Source organism: Phyllobates terribilis, unplaced genomic scaffold (assembly GCF_046119375.1).
Source record: "Phyllobates terribilis strain yellow unplaced genomic scaffold, ASM4611937v1 Scaffold_9__5_contigs__length_417890890, whole genome shotgun sequence".
NCBI classification, from domain to species: Eukaryota; Metazoa; Chordata; class Amphibia; order Anura; family Dendrobatidae; genus Phyllobates; species Phyllobates terribilis.
The window spans coordinates 219,173,437-219,196,786 of NW_027362769.1; the positions used below are offsets into that span (position 1 = coordinate 219,173,437).

The 23,350-nt window shown below is 42.7% G+C and overlaps 2 protein-coding genes across 8 annotated transcripts in view; one reads left to right on the forward strand and one right to left on the reverse strand.

The window, feature by feature from the left end:
* MARF1 (meiosis regulator and mRNA stability factor 1) overlaps positions 1-4,612 on the reverse strand; it is a 37,721-nt gene extending 33,109 nt beyond the window's left edge. For 6 of the 7 annotated variants that reach the window (XM_073647669.1, XM_073647673.1, XM_073647671.1 and 3 more), the window contains exons 1-2: positions 4,571-4,612; positions 4,057-4,208 (exon numbers count right to left, since the gene is read on the reverse strand). The gene's annotated coding sequence lies outside the window, so the exon portion shown is untranslated. Of the gene's footprint in view, positions 1-4,056; positions 4,217-4,570 lie in introns of those variants that run through there. The other variant, XM_073647668.1, reaches the window with a different exon arrangement.
* A 48-nt stretch (positions 4,613-4,660) lies between these two features.
* On the forward strand, positions 4,661-23,002 carry NDE1 (nudE neurodevelopment protein 1). The gene is made up of 9 exons (XM_073647674.1): positions 4,661-4,806; positions 7,590-7,712; positions 7,811-7,964; positions 14,328-14,476; positions 15,850-15,986; positions 17,139-17,318; positions 17,843-17,946; positions 18,701-18,852; positions 21,440-23,002. The coding sequence occupies exons 2-9, from the start codon at positions 7,627-7,629 to the stop codon at positions 21,531-21,533; spliced, it is 1,056 nt and encodes a 351-aa protein (XP_073503775.1). The 5' UTR covers positions 4,661-4,806; positions 7,590-7,626; the 3' UTR covers positions 21,534-23,002.
* The last annotated feature ends 348 nt before the right edge of the window (positions 23,003-23,350 follow it).

Here is a 23,350-nt window from a genome sequence, read left to right on the forward strand (position 1 = left end):
CATGAGCAAATGGAAATATACTAGGGATTACAGAGCAGAAGGACTTGGGTATTCTGGCTACAATAAAGTCAAGCAGCACTCAGGGTTTGTTTTTTTTTTATTTTTAAAAAGATTAAATCCTGTGATCCCAATGTTTTAGTACCCCTCAAAGGTGGCAACTAGATAATTATATGGAATGGAAGATCTCTATTATGAGAGGTTAGAAACATTGTTTTGGTTTTTTTTCCGAATCAAAACAAACCCGTCTCAGAGGAAATCTTAATTATATGTATAAATACATTTGGGGTCAATACAAAGGACTGATACATGACTTATTCCTTCCAAAGGACCAGAGGGCACTCATGGGTGGAAGAAAGGCGATTCCAGCAGCTAAATAGGAAAGGGATCTTTACAGTTAGAGCATTTCTCTCCAGCCACCAAACTACATTTATCTGTTCTGAATAATTTATCCATGTACAGACGCTGCGTCTAAACTTAAAAGGGGTATTCCCATCTCCAAGATCCTATCCCAATATGTAGTAGGTGTAATAATAATAATATTAGCAAATACCTCCAATTAGAAAAATAGTATAGTATTTTTGATTCGCTATGCCACTTACCTAATGTGCAGGGCATTGCAGGACCTTAGGTATCCACAATTACGACCACTGGCAGCTAGCTAACTAACTTTCACTTTATCCGTGGTCGTAACCATGGATACCCAAGGTCCTGCACATGAGGTAAGACGTAGAGAATCAAAAATACTATACTACTGTACATTTCTAATTTTAAGTATTTGCTAAACTTATTATTATTACACCTACTACATATTGGGATAGCATCTTGGAGATGGGAATATCCCTTTAAAGATGACCTGTGGAAAAAGTGACCAGTTTTTTGCTCTTATTTTATACCAGTGACGAATGTTAAATCATTGCAAGCAACACGATGCCAACTACTTGACGTTTACTGTAAATGTAATGTGCGGTGGAAGGTCCACCATACAGAAGGTATTTGTAATATGCATGTCCCAAAATACAGAAGTATTTATAAAAGTTATTTTTCTGGTTGGAGTGGCCAATTTTTTTTACGCCATTATTACTAAAATTAAAACCAAGATGACTCGAGTGCATACCACCATTAAAAAGAAGCCAACTAATGCGTCTATTACTACTAATTACTAGTCTTGTACACAACAGAGTCAGGAAAGATTGCTGATAGCAGAACAGAAGAAGAAAGCAAAACTGATCATGAACACGGCTCTCCGAGAAATGAAACTAAGCCCAGCTGGCTCTGTTAGGAAAGGACTGTCTGATGAAGGCAATTCGCCCTGTTAGAGATAACCTTGTCAGAGGAAGAAGACTGGAATGCTAGCACCACCTATTGGATACAGCAACAGTCAATATCAACCCTTTAAACAAGCCTTACCACATCACTTAGGATAAGAAGCCAAACCACACACATCTTTCAGGGTATTTGCCTCTCATCAGTGCAAATCAGGAGGTCCGATTTGGCTGGGTGAGAGGCCTCTGACTGGGGTTCTAAGAGGGATGTCTCTTGTGCAGACTACCAGGCTGGCATAAAGAGACTCCGAGGAGCCTTGCACGGCCTAGAAACGTGGTTCGAGATGCTTTGATTACCACAAAGTAAGGGATTCAAGATTGGGCACATTTTCTTGTTGTTTTACGCACTCCAAAATGTTTTTTTTTGTTTGTTTGTTTTTTAATGTGGCGCCTAACTTCAATAGGATTTTAATTATTCTACCACAATAACAGTGTGGGAAAGTAAATACATGACCATTTCTACCCCCACCCACACATTTTGCCTCCATGAGGTCATAAAAGACTTTTGACGAGAAGACATTACAAAATCATATCAAATAATTTGTCAAAAAAAAAAAAAAAAGGTCTTGCATTCCTTGTACCACATTCTGAATTTTAGACACCACCAACAAGGAAGCATTTGGAAATTAAAGGGGTTGTCCACTACTAGGACAACCCTTTCTTGAACTAAATGTTTGCCACCAATAAAATAAGCCTATACTCACCTCCTGTAAGTTGTTCTTTTTTTTTTTATTTTATCAGGGCCAAGCGTGGAGTACAAGAAGGAGTTGTCCAAGTAGTGGACAACATCTTTAAGCATGAGCATGTAAATTGTAATCCAGAGAACCACAACTCCTCTATAGTTTTTTGTATGGCAAACTATAGGTTTGGTATTTTTTACCATCTTGCGCTACCTGAGACAGTTGCTTCTTTTTTTGCAAGGTGAATAAATGAAAATAAGCAATCCTGTTTTTTTCGTCCCATGAACACATCATGGTGGGGGGTGTACAAAGGATATCAAGACTGTCTAGTCTAAGTATGAACTGTCTAATAAAAGTTAAACCGCTTTAAGAGTATGTGCAGATGGTCAGGAGCCGCCTGCGGCCCCGACACGGCGTAATAGCCACACGGCTTCCACTTATTATGCAAATGAGCGACGCATTTTTTTTTTCACATGCAGACTTTCCTCATAGGTTAGTCTATGGGGAATATCCACATGCGGACCCGCAAGAGAAATTGACATGCTGCGGTCTGGAAAGAAGCGAAGCATATCAGTTTCCACGGGTGACCCGCAGGTGCACAGACACGCATAGTGGACATGGGATTTCTAGAAATCCCATCCACTATGTTGTAATATCTGGCCGCTGCGGGTTCGAAGCTGCATAACACGCAGAGGCTCCTGACCGTCTGCACATACCCTTAGTGAATCATTCACCATTTCCTAATACATACTTTTCTTTGCAGGTTCTGCTTTGTTCTCCATTTCTAAATACATGCTACAGTGCTCAACCAGCCATCCACATAAGTCTCATCTACAGACTGGCTGCTAAAGGAGGGATATGTAATCAGACACGCTATTCAGCCTCCTCCACACTATAGACGTACTCTTAGCAGCCGCCATTAAAACTGCTATACAGTGATCATTAAATAGTTACACAATTTATTCGTATTTGTTAGTTTTTTTTTTAAGTTGGTTAAATTTCAATTTTTTTGGCATCAAAGTCTTTGAAGTTTGTCACATTTTACACTGGAGAGAACGGGGGTTTCTGCTTTACAATATCATATGCTAGCCTTCTATATTAAAACATATTAGTAAATTAAAGGGATTGTCTGGTGAAAACTTCTCGGCTGTGGGGGTCCCAAAGATCAGACACTCACCCATGGGCTGAATGGCAAACTTTTACCCTTTTTAGAGTGGAGCTGAGGCACGCATGTGCGACCACTGCTCCATCCCCTCCTATGGCGCTGATGAACGCTGCTTTTTCCAGCGACCCAATAGAAAATCAACGTGGCAGCGGTCAGGAAGTCGGGCGTCCGTCCTACCACCCCATTCTAACAGGGATACGAGTTGCCCAATCTGGCAATCAATGCACGTTCCAGCAATCCGACCTTTACCAATACTAGAGATCCCCCTATCCTATGGGTATAAGTGGTTGGCACTGGACAAGCCCTTTAAATCTACACATATGGGGCAGCTATCTGTCACCTGGAGTCATGGGTGTAGTTGGGTGGGATAACGGGACACGGAGGGTCACAAATCACCGTCCTTTACCCTGAAACCAAACAAGATCAGATTCTCCATATTGTGGCAGCAGCAGGAGGGCCAGCCTGCCCCCGGGCACAAGGGGGCGCAGCAGAGGGCCAGCCTGCCCCCGGGCACAAGGGGGCGCAGCAGAGGGCCAGCCTGCCCCCAGGCACAAGGGGGCGCAGCAGAGGGCCAGCCTGCCCCCGGGCACAAGGGGGCGCAGCAGAGGGCCAGCCTGCCCCCGGGCACAAGGGGGCGCAGCAGAGGGCCAGCCAGTCCCCGGGCACAAGGGGGCGCAGCAGAGGGCACAGACACAAGGTCACAGCAGCAGCACCAGGTCAGTGAGCTGCACAGGTCAGGAGTACACACACCCTGGGACAAGGACCTCCAACAGGTGCTAGTGACCGCGTATAAAAAAGGAAGGAGCCCCGACCGCCCCACAATAACGCTGGCATGTGCACACCCCTCTGTCGGCGCACACAGCGGAGGACTCCCCGCCTGAACACTCACCTGGCCCCCGCTTCTGTCTCACAGCCCCCGCTCACATCCTCCTCCTTTGTGTCTTCTCCCCGCACACTTCCGGCTCTGCGACGTCACTCACTGGTTTCTTCATTTACGCAGCCCGCCCCGATGACGTCACGCCCCGCCCACCTGCGCCGCGGCTGGAAATAAAAAAATGGGGGCGTGACAAGGCTTGTTTGTTTATTTCACTACACGCACGCATTTTTTTTTTTTTAAGAAATAAGCTTTATTGACACAGAGGTATAATATCACGTCTAATGCTTCTATTCACGTCTTAGAACGCTGTTCAGCTCAGGTGGAAGCCGCACCTTAATGCTCTACCAGTCCTCTAAAACTGCACCATACTAGGGGCTTCAAAAACTCCGAACCACCTCACCCTGGTACAAGCTACTAGTTCACCTCCAACAAGACATTTTTCCATGTCAAACTGACTAGAATGGTGGCTGTAGTCCATGACGTGTTCTAAACAAGCAGTCGCACGAGTCCAAGGAACGGTCGCTACCTCATTACTTCATCATTGTTACAGTGTCAATAAAGTTGTTACAAAACGGGTATTGTTTGTTTCTTGTTTTCAAACTGCAGTTCCGCCCTTAGACAGAACTGATTGGTTCGGGAGTGTCACGTGGGGGTGCTGCGTTAGCCAATGGCTGAGCAGTGAAGTTTGAGTTTCATTCGCTGCAGTCGGAGTGTTGTGTGCGCGGCGGCTGCGGACGGTCAGTGAGGCTGGTGCGGTGATAGGTGAGCCGGACATTACACATGGGCGGCACCGGACGGTCCTGTACGTCATGTAGTAGATCCCTGTAATCACTGGCCTTCAGCATTGGGGGTTTACGAAGGGGGCATGCTGGGACTTGTAGTTCTAAACCCCTGCTATGTGCCAGAGAGCTGGGCCATAAACCCCTGTGGTGTAATAACTATCACAGTCCTATAGGCCAGAGGGGGAACCTGGAGCTTGTGGCCCAGACCCCACCTTCACATGCTTCTTTTTTTGTGACTTATGTGTCCCCGGATGTGACTGCACCCCCATCCCTACACCCCTGTTATTTCTATACACTAATCGTCCTTCCTCCTTTGCAGGCCTTTTTTTTTTTTTTTTTTTTTTTTACTTAAGTGCATGTAATCGGGGGATAGAAATCTATATTTTTTTTCATCTTTATGAAAAGTTCTGCACTGTCCGTGTCCCGTGACCTCCTTCTGACAGTTTGTAACTTTTATCAATCTTTTTCTGACTTTCTCCCAGCTAATTTGACTTCAAAGTGGATGTAAAAGCCAAATGGTGCAAAATGCTTAATGTTTTTTAACCCTAAATTCTTGTATTTGAGTTATATAGTAAAAAAAAAAAAAAAGTTTCAGAAGCGCCGTCACATGTGACATGAGGAGTTGGTGCAGCGCTTTCCACCATAGGTCGATGGCGGTATCTGTTACTTGTGTCCATCGTGTGATGCTTTGGACAGAAGTGACTGACGGACACGCTCGCTAGTACAGACAGTTCCACTACTTTCTGCTTTATTACACGTGAGCTTTGCTGGTAGGGTCCTGTTCCTGCATTATAGTGGACATGTAAGTGATGGGGATCACATGCGCATTCACCGGCTGGAGGACGGCTGCTGTTATCCCCTGCCCGCCACCTCTAAATCTGTGATCACTACTTTTTGCATCCTGATCAATGGAGATCACAGGGCTTATCGAGGTAGAGGGGGCGCCTCTGTCTTCCTCTGGTTCAGCTGATGGGGAAATCATGACAATAAAGGGGCTTAAGGGATGTTTAGTAACAATGTCTGCCAGGACCCCCCCCCCTTGTTTACCACTCTGGCTGATTATAGGTCAGAAGGAAGAAGAGGAAACAACTGATCAAATAGGTCCATGTAGTTGGGTAAAAAGTGCAAAATGCTTTATTAAAGATCAAAAGAGCTAACAAGTGGGTATACATTATAATACACTCATTATTAAAGAGTGGGTCTCCTATACTGTTGTGAAAAGGAGCTCACACCCGGAAGTATAAAAACCAAGGTACACGAATAGGGAGTAATTATTCCATATATTGTAGTAACAGTAAGTGTATGATACCGTAGGTAACTGTGCACATCTATAAAAGGACATATCATATGCATGTCTATCAAAAGGCATATATCATAAAGTGTCCTATGAGAAAAGAGTACTGGTGCAATACCCGAGTAATAATTGGTAATGATTACACTTACTGGAGTAAATAAAGGTCATTAGAGACTTCCCGCTGCCCTGGATTGATAGGTCTCTGACCATGCACACATGTGGGTAGAGACCTGTCAATCAAGGTAGCAGGCGAGGGTCGACTAGTCTTCCGTGCGGACTCGGTTCCCGGCAGCTTTTAAAGCATACTTTTCTCTGACACGCTGCAGTGTTTCAGAGTCAAGCATACCTGGCTGAGACCATACTGCCAGTGCCTGATACAGGCTGCCTCATCCACGGGCTGCATGGATCAGCTGGTAAGTTCACTTTAAGCTGCTCTGCTGATGTAGATACTGAGCTCAGTGATTGGCTGCAGTGGTAACATCATGTTGACATTGCCTCAGCCAGTCATCTGAGACCGGGACAGCAGCGGAGACACAGCGCTAGTCCCCGTGGTGGGAAATCAAAACTCAGTTATTGTTTGGGTTTTTCTTTTTCTACACATAGCTGAGCCTAGGGGGCTACATTTTCTTAGGAGGGAGCAACTCTTTAATTCATTTATTAGTTTTCAAACTATTTTAGTCAAGTTTAGAAATGTTAAAAGGGGTTGTCCACTCATTATACTTCCCCTTCTTAAATGCTGTAGCACCTTGTGTAAAATTATAAAAAAAAAATCCGTATTTCCTTGCTTCCTGAACTGGCATGGTTCCAATGTTTCCCAGTGCTCAGGTGGTATAACAATCAGCAGATGCTGATGGGCTGCTTTGCTCACACTTCCTTTTGATGAAACTCGGATGTCTGAGAGAAGCATGAGCAAAGCAGCGCATCAGCATCTGCTGGTTAGCTGCAGCGCTCACGTGGCATAACTGTCACTCGAGCACTGGGAAACTCTGTACCAACATCACTGGAATGGTTCCAGTGTGGAAGGCGAGTATAAAGGGTTTTTTCATTTTACATAGGTAACTACAGTATTTAAGGGGATGAGAGCAGCATGATATAAGGGCAGAGATCCATGATTCCAGCGATGTATCACTTATTAGGCTGCCAGTTCTTTGAACGCAGAGCTCTGCAACACCTCACCCACACCACTGATTGGCAGCTTTCTGTGTACCCCATGCAAAGGCAGAAAGTTGAGAATCAGCGGTGTAGGCAGGGCTATACAGAGCTTATGAATATGGAGGACTACCTGGCAGCAGGTTTACTAGTCCCTCTAATGATGATCTGCCAATAAAACTGATTTTATAAATCCTACATCAAGCAGTTCAGTATGTGACACATCGCTCCCCAAATTGAGTCACTTGATAAGGGGTTAATGTACTATATATCTAATGATATTGAAAACATATTTTTGTTCAAAATATGAATTGTTTCAGGTTTTGTTGTGTCTGATGCGCTGATGGAATCGACGCCATGGATGAATTAGACAGACAGACCTTTAATTCTGTGGAAGAAGAGAAAGACTATTGGAAAGATCTGACAGCGAAATATAAGAAATGGTAAGTGGTCGCCCCCCTCGACTTCCGCCTGGGACATATCGATCACTGGGTCCCTAATAGCAGGTTGGTGGACACCTATCTATTGTTTTGTGCTTTAGTTCCGAGGAAGCTCAGGAAGAACTTGAAGAATTCCAAGTGGCAAGTCGTGAATATGAGGCCGAGCTGGAAACACAACTCCACCAGATGGAGAGCAGGAACCGAGACCTTCTGACTCAGAATAATAAATTACGGATGGAACATGAAACCATCAGGGTGAGAGAAGAGCATTTCATCTTTACTTAGAATTGTCAGCTGGGTCAGTTCTAAAGATACTTAAAAAAGGAGAGAACAGGGCGCAATGGGTGACTCAGTATTGCAATTTGTAGAGGGGTGTGGGGATGGCTACTAACCTTATGGAGTTGTGCACCTCTGCACAACCCCAGTGTAAAGCTCCACAAGCTCTGCTCTGTTGGTGGCTGTCAGTCCTCATATGTGATCTATCTGCTCCAGTGCACCTGCTGCCTGCAATACATTGGCCGCACTATCCAGGAAATGCACTCCAGACTAAATAAACATCGCCAAAATATTAGAAACGGCTTTCCCCTACATAGCGTTTCTAATCATTTCTTAAAAGAACATCAAAAAAATCCTAGTAACCTAAAACTAACTATCATTGATCATATAGTTGATACACACCCTGATAGACTAAATCGTCTCATTACACGTGAAAATTATTGGATTTTCAAAATGGGAACTCTGTCTCCTGAGGGTTTGAATCTTAATATAGAAAAGACAACTTTTTAAACAATTGTTTTTATGTTTTAGCAATTTCATTATATCATGTTTACAAAAGAAAATTTTTTTCCTTTTTTTTTTTTTTCTTTTTTTTTTATTATTATTATTCATTATTATATTTTCCTAATTGTAAAGATAGAAACAGTAAGGGAGCTTTTGGTTCCTCTCCTACCCCTTTTCCCCTACCTATATCTGGTGATTGTAATTTTTATATTCACATATTGTTCTATGTTGTATGTAATTATTTATAATATAAAATATAGGGTGTTAGATAACAATATATCCTATTAAGTATTATGATTATAGGATTCGCAAGTTCTTATACTGCGAATCCTATTTATGAGAACCCTATATGTTTTATTAGGTACTAATTTATAAAAATCCTGTTTACTCTATTGGGCATAAATGAGCTCAAGGGGTTAATATAGAGATATCACTCTGTATTTAGCCCCGCCCCTCTGGAACAATTGTATACCTGGTTAAATGTATATAAGGATCATTTGTTTGCTGCTTGTCACACCTGATGAAGGTGGCCTTGTCCACTGAAACGCGTTGTGTGTATTAATAAATCAGTCAATTAATTTTTGCCCTGTTATTGGCGCTCTGATACCGCTATTCACATTCACTGATTGAGTTCTAAAGATATTGACCTGGGATACCCTTTTAGGTCAAGTCCATACACGGTGGATTTTTTTCGCAACCTAATTTTGCTGCTACTTTCATCTTCCGTTGTGGGTTTTACAGGCTTTTTCCGTAGGTAAAATCCTCCGCTTTTCTGTCCCCCTTGGACTTAAAAGAGGTTGTTCCTACTGGACAAACTCCAGCTCCTTCACTTCAGTGGCCCTTAGCTGCGCCGTTTCTGCAATGTTCCAGGTGCCACTGTCTTGTCACGTCACGTGGCTGCTCATCAGCTGGAACGGCGAAGCACTGAAGTGATTAAAAAAGTTGTCCACTACTTGGACAACTCCTTGTCGCACCCCACGCTTGGCCAAAATTAAATAAAAAAAGATTTATACTCTCCTCCTGTTCCGGCACCATTCCAGTGCTCCTGTGCTGTTGTTGTGGTACGTGAGCCAGGCGCCCTATCCGCTCCGGCATCACTGCACAAAATGTTTGTCAGAATAGGGGTCTTGTTCCATAATAAAACCTCCTGCGCCTCCATTCTTTAATGACGTCCCTCTCTCCTGCGCCTCCCTTCTGTAATGACGTCCCTCTCTCCTGCGCGTCCCTTCTGTAATGACGTCCCTCTCTCCTGCGCCTCCCTTCTGTAATGACGTCCCTCTCTCCTGCGCGTCCCTTCTGTAATGACGTCCCTCTCTCCTGCGCGTCCCTTCTGTAATGACGTCCCTCTCTCCTGCGCCTCCCTTCTGTAATGACGTCCCTCTCTCCTGCGCCTCCCTTCTGTAATGACGTCCCTCTCTCCTGCGCCTCCCTTCTGTAATGACGTCCCTCTCTCCTGCGCCTCCCTTCTGTAATGACGTCCCTCTCTCCTGCGCCTCCCTTCTGTAATGACGTCCCTCTCTCCTGCGCCTCCCTTCTGTAATGACGTCCCTCTCTCCTGCGCCTCCCTTCTGTAATGACGTCCCTCTCTCCTGCGCCTCCCTTCTGTAATGACGTCCCTCTCTCCTGCGCCTCCCTTCTGTAATGACGTCCCTCTCTCCTGCGCCTCCCTTCTGTAATGACGTCCCTCTCTCCTGCGCGTCCCTTCTGTAATGACGTCCCTCTCTCCTGCGCGTCCCTTCTGTAATGACGTCCCTCTCTCCTGCGCCTCCCTTCTGTAATGACGTCCCTCTCTCCTGCGCCTCCCTTCTGTAATGACGTCCCTCTCTCCTGCGCCTCCCTTCTGTAATGACGTCCCTCTCTCCTGCGCGTCCCTTCTGTAATGACGTCCCCTTTCTTGTCCTTTCTTTCAACACATTTAAAAAAAAAATTTCCCTCACCTCTCCCCGCTTCTGTGACTTGCGACTTGCAGTGTAGTCTACCTGCTCCATAGCCAGCGCAGGGAGGCAAGTGGCACATGGCAGAGACGTCATTCGCCACCTGTGATGGACACGTTGATGTCAGCTGCTGTTCCCTGACTGTCCGGCAGTGTGTACAGTGATTGACGTCGGCTCCCTGCACCACATACATTTTCTGAGGACACACACTCAGCTGAAAATGGCCCTGGCGTCGGTGAGCCCCCTGATTCCACGGGCCCATGTTTCGGTCACACTTTCTGCGACCGTGATTGTTACACCACTGGTTGTGACATTAGGTTCCTCCTTATTTACTCACGTAGGGAAATTAAAATGGGTCTACCACAGCAATTATAGCAAGTGGTCACCGTCATCCTCCAGCCCACAGCAGTCACAACTGGGCACCAGTTTTTCCAGCTTCGAAATGTGGTTACTGTAAATCCTCAGTTTTTGGAAATGTGTTTTTATTTTCTTATTTCAGATGCATTTGAGCAATTGCCCTTATGTAAAGCAAGTTTCTGTGTCCGACGAAAGCTGTAAATACACAAGGCTTCACAAAAGGGCATTGTGTGGCAGCGACTCCGTTCCGGGTGGCACCAGCTGGCACTAAGCAGTGACGCAATGTAGCCTGTCTCTCCGCTGCATGTTTAATCCTTGTTACAGAGAAGTTAAATCCATGAGCCAGTTAAGAGTTCTTAGACCAATGTCATTAGATATGGGATTTATATATCTCCATGCACCCATTGAAGGGTTAATTATACAATTTATTATATTTAACAGCCACCTTTCTGCCAAAGTTTTACTATGGGATTTTTCCCAACTACCTGAAAAGCTGGTTCATATTGCAGTGCCTGGTTCCCCATGTGGCTGTACTTAGCATTGCACTCCTGTGTGTTCCATAAACATGTCCTGTACGTTAACCCCTTTACGACATCCGCCGTACATGTACGGCGCAAGTCTGAAGCGAGTGTATGGAATGGGCTCACTGCCCTATACGCAGGAGGTGATGGCTGCGTGCGCGTCCTTCTCTCCACCCATCAGCACCTGTGGCCGGGCTTCGAAGGAGGCCGTGATTATTGCTATATGCAGCGATGCTGTGGTATCGCTATATATAGAGCAAATAATTTAACAATCGCATCTTTAAGCCCCCTAAAGGCCTAGCGATAATAGTGAAAAAATAAAATGTTTAAAAAAACAAACCTAAGTTCAGATCATCCCCCATTGAAAATAAAAATATTTAAAAAAATACCCGTGTATCGCTGCATTCAGAAAAATCTGATCTATCAAAGTATCAAAACAATTAAGCCAATCGGTAAATGTCAAAAAATTCAAGAACGGCAAAATTACTTTTTTTTTTTTTTTTTTTTATTGTCGCTGCGATTCCACAAAAAGTGCTGTAACAAGCGATCAAAAAGTCACATCTATCCCAAAATGGTATTAATAAAAATGTAGTCTTGCCTTGCAAAAAATAAGCCATCACACAGTACCATCGGCTTAAAAAGAAATATATTACGGATCTCTGAAAATGACGACACAACCCCAAAAACTTTTTTTTGCAAACTTTGGATGTTTTTTCACCACTAAAATAATAATAAAAAAAAAAAAAAACTGGACATGTTGGGTATCGCCGTAATCGTATTGATGAGGAGAATCCTATTACATGGTCATTTTTTACCACAAAATGCACACTGTAAAAACAATTCCCAAAAAACTATCAGAATTTCGGGGTTTTTCACAATTTCACTGCACTTGGATTTTTTTCAAATTTTTCCAGTATATTATGTGGAAAAATAAATTGTCATACAACTTGTCCCACAGAAAAATGAGCCCTCAAATGTCTATGTGGGCAGAAAAATAAAAGCGTTCTGGTATGGGAAGAAGGGGAGGAATAAGTGGAAACGCAAAAATGGAAATTATCCACGGCACAGAGGGGTTTAAGCAGTTTAGTAGAAAAAATTGGGCTACACTCAAATAAAACAAAGTAGGCGAGGTGCCGGGGGAGTCGGTATTAACCTTTATAAGTCCTTCTAGAAGGGGTTTAAGTAGTTGACCGCATATCCCTGGATGTGTCATTGGAGGCTGACCACTCAGAGCCTGGTCACTCTAATGTCATTGTTCAGTTCCCTGCACCAAGTTTCTGTGCAGGAAAACGCTAAAGAGGTTTTGACTCCCATTTCTCGTCTGTGTCATTGTGGGGTAACGAGACCAAGGGTTATAGCTGCTGTGACACAATCAGTGCTAGCTTCACTCTCCCCTCCTATGAATGTAATTGACACTCGGAGGAAGTGCTTGAGCAGCAACATCTTTCATTTCCTCCAGAAGTCTTGATTTGTCCAAAGGAGGGGAGAGTAAAGCCAGTGCTGATTGGCTGCAGGGATCGTGTGACATAATGTCACGCTATCCCTGGGTGAGTCATTAAATACTAATGTCCACAATCAGTAGGATGGCACTTCACATCGGATACCACAACAAATAACTTGGGCAAAAAGGGTATATTTGGCTTAGAAAAAAAACGATCCATCAAGTTAAAACCATAATTTATTGAAACAAAAATATAAAACAAGAACAACTAAAAAAGCAGAATGCCATATAGGGGACACTGAACTAAACAATAATAGTACATATAAAGTAGAAAGATATATATCTATAAATGTAGAGGCCCCGGAAGAAGCTGGCAGCGAAACGCGCGTCGGAGTGTGGGGACGCTGGTCACTTACCTCTGCTTTCCTTAGGAATTCTTCATACATAGGTTTTTTGGGCCCTAATCTTAGGACTAGTACATTGGCATATGCATAGGAAATATAGGGGTGTATAGTGAATTCTGGCACCTAGTCTCTTTTGTATATATTTGCTCTTCCCTGTGTTTACCTCTTATTACTTTAGCTGTGCATCTACCTGGAGTACAGCCTACTTACCTTATCCTGTTTTTTATCATGCCATATACTAGAACTACTATTTTAACGGTATCTTCCATTAGGATTCAATTGTATTTGATACGGCAGGCTAGTTATTACATTACTTTTTGAGGTCTCTGTTCATGTTGTAATTCCCATAGTATTTTAAGCTCCATATAGAGGCTTTATGGTATCTCGTTGACCAAATTACCCCCTCCATATTTACATGTTTATAGATATAGATCTTTCTACTGTATATGTTCTATTATTATTTAGTGCAGCATCCCCTATACAGCATTCTTCTTTTTTAGTTCTTGTTTTACGTGAGTATAAGTGGTGTTATGTTAGTGGGGGAATTCAGAAAGGGTTGTCCGAGTATTAATGTTGGATTCACACACACAACCTTGTTCATCAAGACCGGTGTGACCCAGTGTTCATGAATCAGGTGCATCTTACCCCAGAAGAGGAGCAAGCGTCTTCATGAATTGGGAGCATCAGACGAGTGGCGTGCACCTCTGGCGCCTTGTCACAAGTCCTACTCCAGTCTCTGCTGGACTGAGATTTGCGCTGTAGCGAACGCCGCCGCTTGTCATGTTTTGACGAGTGGCAGTTGCCATGCCCGTGTCCCACCCCAGCTCCATCCACTTTGCAGGAGCTGGCTGGAAAAAGATGGCCTAGAGTGCGAAAAATCACAAAATTGTAGCGCATTGGCGATGATGGTCTCTTCTCTTTGTAGGATCTAGTGATCACCTGATTGCCGTATGTCTGGCAGAGCTGCTGGGTCATAGTAGACCCAAATCCTCTCTACCTGTAATGTGTTTGTTTTTTTTCCTGTAACTGGGGCTTTTATGGATGCCACAGTTACAGTGGAAAAGATGCACAATGAAGTAAAAGATCTCTAGGACATATTTATTTTTTTAAATGTGTTTTGGGGGACAAATTATGTAGAAAAAAAACCATCTTAAACGAAGACTTTCCAATTTTTTTTTCAGGAAAAGTATGAGGAGCACCATGCGTCAAGTTACACACAGATCTGTACACTGGAAAACGAACTTTCCCAAACCAGAGCAGTCCGGGATCAACTGCAGAAGTACATCCGAGAACTGGAGCAAGCGAATGATGACTTGGAGAGAGCAAAGAGGTTGGTAGCCCTTACCTGTGCCATTATTGCTGAAAATGATTGGTTGCCATCTACTACAATTCTTCCTGTTAGCAATTCTGATTTTTAAAAAAAGGTATACAAAATCAAAAATAAATAACTTTCTTTTATAAAGAGACTTAGCAGCTGTGGTAAACAAAACTGTGAAAAGTGTCAGAGAGATTAACCTTAAGGTTGGGGAATTTAGCCTTGTCAGGACAAGATATGGTTTAGATACTTTCACTATTATAACTTTTTTTTTTATTATTATTTATATACATATACAGATCGTGAAATAAGTATTGAACATGTCACCAGTTTTCTAAGTAAATAGATTTCTAAAGGTGCTATTGACATGAAATTCTCACCAGATGTCGGTAACAACCCGTCCAATCCACACAGGCAAAGAAATCATACCATGGATGTCCATAAATTATGTGTAATAATTGACATGGGAAAAGTATTGAACACACTTACTGAAATTTAATTAATACTTTGTACAAAAGCCTTTGTTGGTGATGATAGCTTCAAGACGCCTCCTGTATGGAGAAACTGGTCACATGCATTGCTCAGGTGTGATTTTGGCCCATTCTTCCACACAAACACTCTTCACATCCTGAAGGTCCCGTGGGCTCCTTCTATGAACTCTCAGTTTTAGTTCCTTCCAGAAAATTTCTATTGGGTTCTGGTCAGGTGATTGGCTCGGCCATTCTAGCATCTTTATTTTCTTTCTCTTAAACCAATTGAGAGTTTCTTTGACTGTGTTTGCGATCCTTGTATTTCTGAAATGTCCACCCTTGTTTCATCTTCATCATCCTGGTAGATGGCAGCAGATTTACTGTATATCATGAATGTCTCGATACCTGTTGTCCTTTCATCCTTCCTTCAATTATATGAAGTTTGCCAGTGCCGTATGATGAAAAACAGCCCCACACCATGATATTCCCACCTCCAAACTTCACTGTTGGTATGGTGTTTTTGGGGTGATATGCAGTGCCTTTTGACCTCCAAACATGTTGTGTATTATGGCATCCAAAGAGTTAAATTTTGGCCTCATCTGACCAGACTATATTCTCCAAGTATTTCACAGGATTGTGTACATGTTGTTGAGCAAACTGTGAAATCCATGTCAGGCTGTTTAATTCTGTATGAATAATTTCTTACTTGAGCGGTCTCAAAAATGCTCAGCATCTCTTCCTCTACATGGGTTAGCCCAGGAGATCTGCGTCTCTGCTTTATTTATTTTTTTAATAAAAGGAAAGGCCCTTATGCCACAGTCACTGTGTGACATCTTCCTTCTGGTGACTTATTCTGAAGTTTTCCACTTCTTCTGGCCTGGTGCTTACTTTGCCTTCTATACCTCCTACCCTCCACAGAGCAACCATCATTTCCTTGGAGGATTTTGAGCTCCGCTTAAATCAAGCCATTGAGAGAAACGCATTTCTTGAAAGTGAACTCGATGAGAAAGAAAATGATCTCGAGTGTATCCAGAGGCTAAAGGATGAAACACGAGGTAAGACGTTCCTCCGCAGTGCATACTCAGGACCTCTGACGGTCCAGTGCACGTGCCATTTCCTTTTGGTGCTGGTTTAACCCATTCATGACGGGGCTTTTTTTTTTTACTTTGCATTTTCTATTCTTCCTCCACCTTCTTCCAAGAACCATAACTTTTTTTAATTTGGAGCCACCATAGCGACGTAAGGACTTGTTCTTTGCGGGACGACTTGTAGTTTTGAATGGCCCCATTCTTTTTACCATCCAATGTACTGGAAAATAGGGGAAAAATTGAAATGTTGGAAAGACCTCAATTCTGGCTTTTTTATGGGGGGGGTGCAGGAGGGGAGCGAGATTGTTTAAAAATGACCTGGCAATACGATTCTTCATGTCAGGGCAATTACGGTGATATTAACTATGTATGGTTTGTTGTGGCATAAGGTGCTAAAATGCAATTAGTTAAAAAAAAAAAAAATCTGTCACCATTTTTTTCTGAGAACTGTAACTTTTTTTTTTGACGCTTTTTCGCTTACTTTTTTCTTCATTAATTTGCAATTTTTAGGGAAGTGTAACAACTTAAAAAAAACCACAATCTTGGCATTTTTTATTTATTTATTTTTTTAAATTACCCTTTAGGTTAATTGACTTTATATTTTGATCGATCAGACCTTTTACAGAAATTACCAAATATGTTTTTTGTTTTATTTTTTATAAATGGAGGGAAAAGATGGTGAGTCAAATTTTTACATACATTTTTGTATGCAGTTTTTTGTTTTTTTGGTCCTGTTTTTTTTTTTTTTTTTTGTTGATCTGATCACTTGTTTTATATACCGTAGTCCTATAGGATTTCGGTATAATGCCAAAATGACATTCTACTACGAGAACAAAGATGGCGGCCATGACAGCCCTCCAGAAAAGGAGCCAAAGGGAGCTATTTAGCTTCACGGCTCCAGTTGCTCACCAGAGATGCCAGTACTAGGACATATGACTACTTTAGTCACTTATTGATTACAGCATTCACACGTCGGCTACTTGTAATCAAACATTGGGGAACAGTCAAAACTTTCCAACTGGATTTTTATTTTCAATGCATAACCCCTTTGATTATAAACTATTATGTCCCTTTTGTCAGCGATGGGACTTTCTTATTGTCTCTTCCTGTGATTTTTAGACTTGCGACAAGAGCTAGCCGTTCAGCAGAAGCAGGAGATAATTAAACGTAGCACCAGTGCTATCCAGCAAAGTGAACGCATGGACACGGCCGTCCAAGCTTCCATGTCTGTACCGTCAACTCCTGTGGGTCACAGGGGGGCGATCCCAGGTCTGAGCTCTCCAATGCTGGTCAGAAAAAGTAAGTTTAACTAGGTGCACCCGCCATCATGGCCTCATTTTAGGAAACCTAATTATGTGTAGTAGTGATCCTCAAGAGCAAGCCATAATGCATCAAGTCCTTAGATGGAAGAGCCCTCTAATTTCTAGTCTAATGTGTTTGAGGACATCCTGACTTTCCACCGATTTTTCTCAAATTTCAACTTCCCCAATTGTTTGTTCCCATTGGATGGATTATTATATATACAAATTTCCAATTGGTAAATGCTTCAAATGTATAGAGATAATGTAGAATTATCAGATTTAGTGCAAGTGAAAAGCGGAGAAGCTGCCGCCAGTCACGTTATCATATTTTACAAAGGCCTTTTGGATAATAAAGGAACAATGTGATTAGCTGCAACTATTCATACCTCTTTTGTCTTGCACTAGTTCAGATCAATCTCTTTGTCATCATCAGGAAATCTCTGGGTTTTAAGCTAATGATCATAATTGGGAAAACCATGGTGTCGCATGGTTGACATAACACATTTACTTCTTCAATTCCAGGTTTTGATGATGGATACGGGGGTACACCAATGGGCACTCCACTTACGCCATCGGCAAGGATATCTGCATTGAACATTGTAGGGGATCTTCTTAGAAAAGTTGGGGTAAGATACTCTCTCTTATTTAAAGCCTATCTATGTCTACTGCAAAGTTCAGCTTTAGAAGAGCTGTAGAAATGTGGTCCTCCACGGAAGTCAAGTTGTTACTGGGTAACCTTTAAAGGAATTGTTTAGAATTAGAAACAAGGGTCTGCTTGTTTTTCAAAAAAAGGCACCACTCTTGTCATCGGCTGTATCTGATATTTCATCTCTCCTGAAACTGTATGTTGCAGTACCGGGAACAACTCATTGACAAGTCTGCAGCTTTTTGCTTTTTTATTTATTTATTTATTTTTTAAGTATTTGCTGATTTGGGCCTTATTTTTGCACACTATAAGTGAAGCTCTGATGTTCACCGTGTTAATACTTGGTCATTATTACATTGGCCGTGTCTTTTTAGGTGCTATACAATTGGTTATCAACATTTTAATATCAATCATTGCTTTTTAGAATGCAAAAGCAAAATGGGAGACCACCTCTCTCACTTTCTGCCGCCTCCCCTTTGGCCCTTTGCCGCCTCCCCTTTGGCCCTTTGCCGCCTCCCCTTTGGCCCTTTGCCGCCTCCCCTTTGGCCCTTTGCCGCCTCCCCTTTGGCCCTTTGCCGCCTCCCCTTTGGCCCTTTGCCGCCTCCCCTTTGGCCCTTTGCCGCCTCCCCTTTGGCCCTTTGCCGCCTCCCCTTTGGCCCTTTGCCGCCTCCCCTTTGGCCCTTTTCTTCTTACATCCAGTGTATTTTCTTTAAAATGGACATTTCTATCTACAGGCATTGGAGTCTAAGCTGGCATCTTGCAAACATTTTGTATATGAACAGTCGCCCAATCGAGCAATGGCACCTTTATTGGCTCATGTAAACAACACTAGGGACTGCCGTGAAAACAGACTGAGCATGCCCATCATGAGCCCAGGGGAGAACAGGTAAAGGTCATTGTATGTACTATGTTGGAAGAAGAATAATGTTCTCCATTATAACCATTCACATTTAAGGCATTGTCCAGGATTGAAAAAAAAAAAATCTATTCTTTGTGCTAGGAACTTCACCATTTTGTTGCACCGTTCTGCCCCTTTTACTTCAATAAGAACGTTGTAAACAAGTATATACATTTAGGTTATGTGCCCACAATGCAGAAATGCTTCGGATTTTTTCTGCATCTCCCTGGCAAGAAAAACGCATTTTAGGCTGCGTTCACACATTGCGTATTTGCGCACGCTTTTTCAAAATACGCAAAGTGCCTTGTGTCTGCCAGCAAAGTGAATGGGAAATTCACTTTGCCGTTCAGACACTGTGTGATTTTACGCAGCGCGAAAGCGCAGCTGCGTAAAGAATTGACATGTCAATCCTTTACACAGCTGCGTCCTGCGCTTTCTCCCTATTGTGCCCATTATAAGCGCTGGAATTACGCAGCGGTGTTCACACACTGCGTAATTCCAGCGCTTTTTTACGGAGGCGCAGGACAAACTATGGATACTCACCTATCCGATGGATGGGAGAGGCGTCCGGTCCAGTCCCGCGCTTCCAGCATCTGCCGGTGAAGCGATCAGCTGTTAGCTAACCGGCTTGTAACCGGCCGGTCAGCTGATTTACAAGCCGGTCAGCTGACAGTCAGCTGATCGCTTCACGGCAGATGCTTGAAGCCGCGGGACCGGACCGGACGCCTCTCCCATCCATCAGATAGGTGAGTATCCATAGTTTTTTTTTCTTTTAATAACTTAAGCAGTGTATGTACTGCAGCCAGAAACTTTCTGTACATACAATGCTAGGGGGACACTCACACGCACGACACATAGACACAGACAGGACACACAGACACATACATTACATTACATACATACATACACATACAGACACATACATTACATTACATACATACATACACATACAGACACATACATTACATTACATACAGGTGTCCATGCTCATCACACTTCATTTCTCCTGCACCTCCGTAAAAAAACGCAGTGTGTGAATGGAGGTGTTTTTTTTACCTGCGTAAAAAAATGCAGGTAAAAAAAGCAGGAAAATATGCGCGCGTAAAAAAAACGCAGGGAAATATGCAATGTGTGAACGCAGCCTTACATGCGTTTTTCCTGCCAGTTAGTAGCATTTGTGAAGCGTTCTTCACTTGCATTTCTGCATGTGGGTTATCAAGCGCTTTTCCAAGCGATTTTAGCATCACCTGGAAAGTGCTTGACAACTTGTTCACACTATATAAATGCATGCAACCGGCATGGATTTATATAGTGTGACCAAGTTACAATACCGCAAATGCAGCATCAATAGTTAAAAAAAAAAAAAGTGGTGAAAAATAAAAACATTATACTCACCTTCCGATGGCCCCCGGTCTCCTTCTCCGGTGTCTTTGACTGCTCACGGTGGTGTAAAAGGACCTTCCATGACTTCATTTAGTCATGTGACAGGTCACACGACTTGCCGACGTCAGCGGTCGTGAGACCTGTCGCATGACTAAATGACGTCATGGAATGTCCTTTTACACCACCGCGAGCCGCCGAAGACACCAGACGCACCGGAGAGAAGACCGCGGGCCATCAGAAGGTAAGTATAATGTTTTGTTTTTTTTAATTTTAATTATTTTTTAACTACAGGTACTATGGTACCCGGTCTGGATGAACGTCTCCTCTTCTCCAGACCCGGGTACCATTCACACATTGAATCGCTTAATATCCGCATGTACACATGTAGACATGCGGATGTTATGCGATTCAATGCAAGTCAATGGCGGCAATCATGCAGCGTTTCCGCAATATTAATGGACGTTCTGCGGATTTTTCCACAATGATAATCCGCAGCGGAAATTTCCGCAGCATGTGCACAGCACGTGTGGATTATCATTGGGGGACATGGCAGACCTTCTACCAAGCGGTTTTTAAGCGTTTCTGTGGCGGAATTGCCGCTGCAGAAACGCTTAAAAAAAAAAAAAAACGCATCGTGGGCACACAGCCTAATAGAGTGAAAAAGTGTTAAAACCTGTCCTCATTAATTTTTTTGTTTTTTTTTTGTTTTGTTTTACTTTCCGATTATTGGATAATTGGTGTAACTTGCACCCAAGGAAATGCTTTATCATTTCCATAGATTCATCTGCTGATATTACTGCCATATTGACAAAGCAAAGGGCACTGGCAGCAGCGCCTTTTGTCACATGGGCAATATGTCCGTCCAGCAGATCATAGGTTAATTGACGCTTTTCATTCTGTTTTCAGCAGTATCCAGCGAGTGTACTGGGCTGTGATGTTCTGTTCCCTAAACTGTTTCCATCCAGCCAGAACTGATCGGTGACGGCGCTGGATGTCATCCGCCCCCATGATCTGAAATTGACGACTTATCCCAAGGATAGGTCATCAGTATAAAAGTAGTGGTCTACCCATTTAACAGAAATATTAGAAAGTTGTGACTTGTATAAATATAAATAAATATATACACACATATATATAATTTCATGTTTATCTATTTCGATTTCCCCCCTAACATCTAACTTTTTTTCCCCAGGTTCATTAAACGACTAGAGTTTGGACCCGTGTCCCAAAATGTCCCTGTCCAGTCCATGCACTCGCCCCAGGGAATAGTCAAGATGATACTGTAGAGACTGCAGCTATATAGACTTTAACTTATTGATTTTTAGTGGTATTTTAATCATGACAAGAAATAATCTGGACTTTGTGTAAAAGATTTAATGAAGACCTCAGCAGATGATGAAGGCATCTCACTCAATAACGCCATGGGACCATTTATGGTGGTGAAGCGCTGATTGCTCAGAACCCTCCTCATTCACCTTGGGCATTTTTTTTCTATTAAGGTTTATTGTTCTTCTTTGGGGAGATGGAATCAAGTATGTGACTAAACAATGGCTTCTTCTAGGAGATGTGGGCACTGTTGGAGGTCACGCTGAAGGGTTTTCTGGATAGCTATGTATGTGTGATCACTGGTGATACAACCCTCGGGAACTCAACCAGTGAATACAATGATGGGGCTTGGTGATCTGAGTTGCTGCAGCTCTTGCAGTAGTAATTCCAGCATTTCCATCCTTTATTCTGATTGACCCCTGGTCACTTTTTAAAGGGAGTCTCAGCCCCCCAAAATGATTATTAAAGAAATCTGTCACCAGGTTTTTGCCACCTATTCTGAGCGCACCATGATATAGTGACAGAGATCCTGACTCTAGCCATGTGTCACTTACTGGGCTGCTTAGTGTAGTTTTGCTAAAATCACTGATTTATCAGCAGGCGATCGTTAGAGGACTAGTAAACCTGCTGCCAGTTAGTCCTCCATATTCTTGAGCTCTTTATAACCCTGCCCCCACCACTGATTGGCAGCTTTCTGCCTATGCACAGTGTACACAGAAAGCTGCCAATCAGCTGTGCAGAAGATAAACAGCGATTTAATCGAAATGTCAGCAAAGAGCCCAGTAAGTGCCATGTTGCTGGAATCGGGGTCTCTGTCCCTACATTATGCTGCTCTCAGATTAGGTAGAAAAAATCCGGTGACAGATTCCCTTTAAACTAGCTGAACAGTGATCTAAGAGACTACAAAAAAAAATCATACTAGCTCTTTATATTTTAGTGGTACAATGCATGAGAAAATTACTTTTAATGCACATGAGGGGTCTTTGGGTGCCACTTGCATAGGGGCTATGTCTCCTCTATCACTGTTCGTCTAGTTTAATGGCATTTTGTGGGTGTCAGACTCCATTTGCTTACTCACTTTTTGCATTGTGGTTTGTTTTCTGTTTTTTTCTATTCCTCACTAAAAAGAACTACTTGTATAGATTAACGAAGTTCTACCACTGTGATGCCTGCACTGCACCGCTTGCTTCAATGGATCCCCTTATATGCTTCCTTTTGTAAAGCTTTTATAACTGGGCTTCTAACCTTGTTCTATCGTATAAAAAGCAGTAACTTTATAATACCAGCCATTTCTATGATTGGAGCCTGCCACATCCATGGACACGTACACGTGTAACTTTACATCTCTTCTATACTGAATATAAGACTATACAGCGTCACCTCTGGTTCCTATTTGTCCCAAAATAAAACCAATTTTAATACAATTTACTTTACCAATTCCAATGATGATCCCAATGATCAAATAACGCGGAGATGTAGAATGTAGAAATCACCTGCTGCCGACATTGATCAGTGACCAAGCAGAGTGGTGGCTGAGAAATTAAAGAACCAAGGAAAATCCTATAACAATATTCCTGTATATTCAAGAAGAATAAAAGGAAAAGTATATTTATATGTGAAAGATGTCACCATGATGATTAAAACCTACATTGGCAGCAACAACTGGATAATGGTGTTTAAAAATAAAAAATCCTTTTTTTGTGCATATTTCACAAATTAAACTTCTTTTCTCTATAAAGACCAAAGTTTTTCAACTTAATTTTTGTTCTGCCAGAAA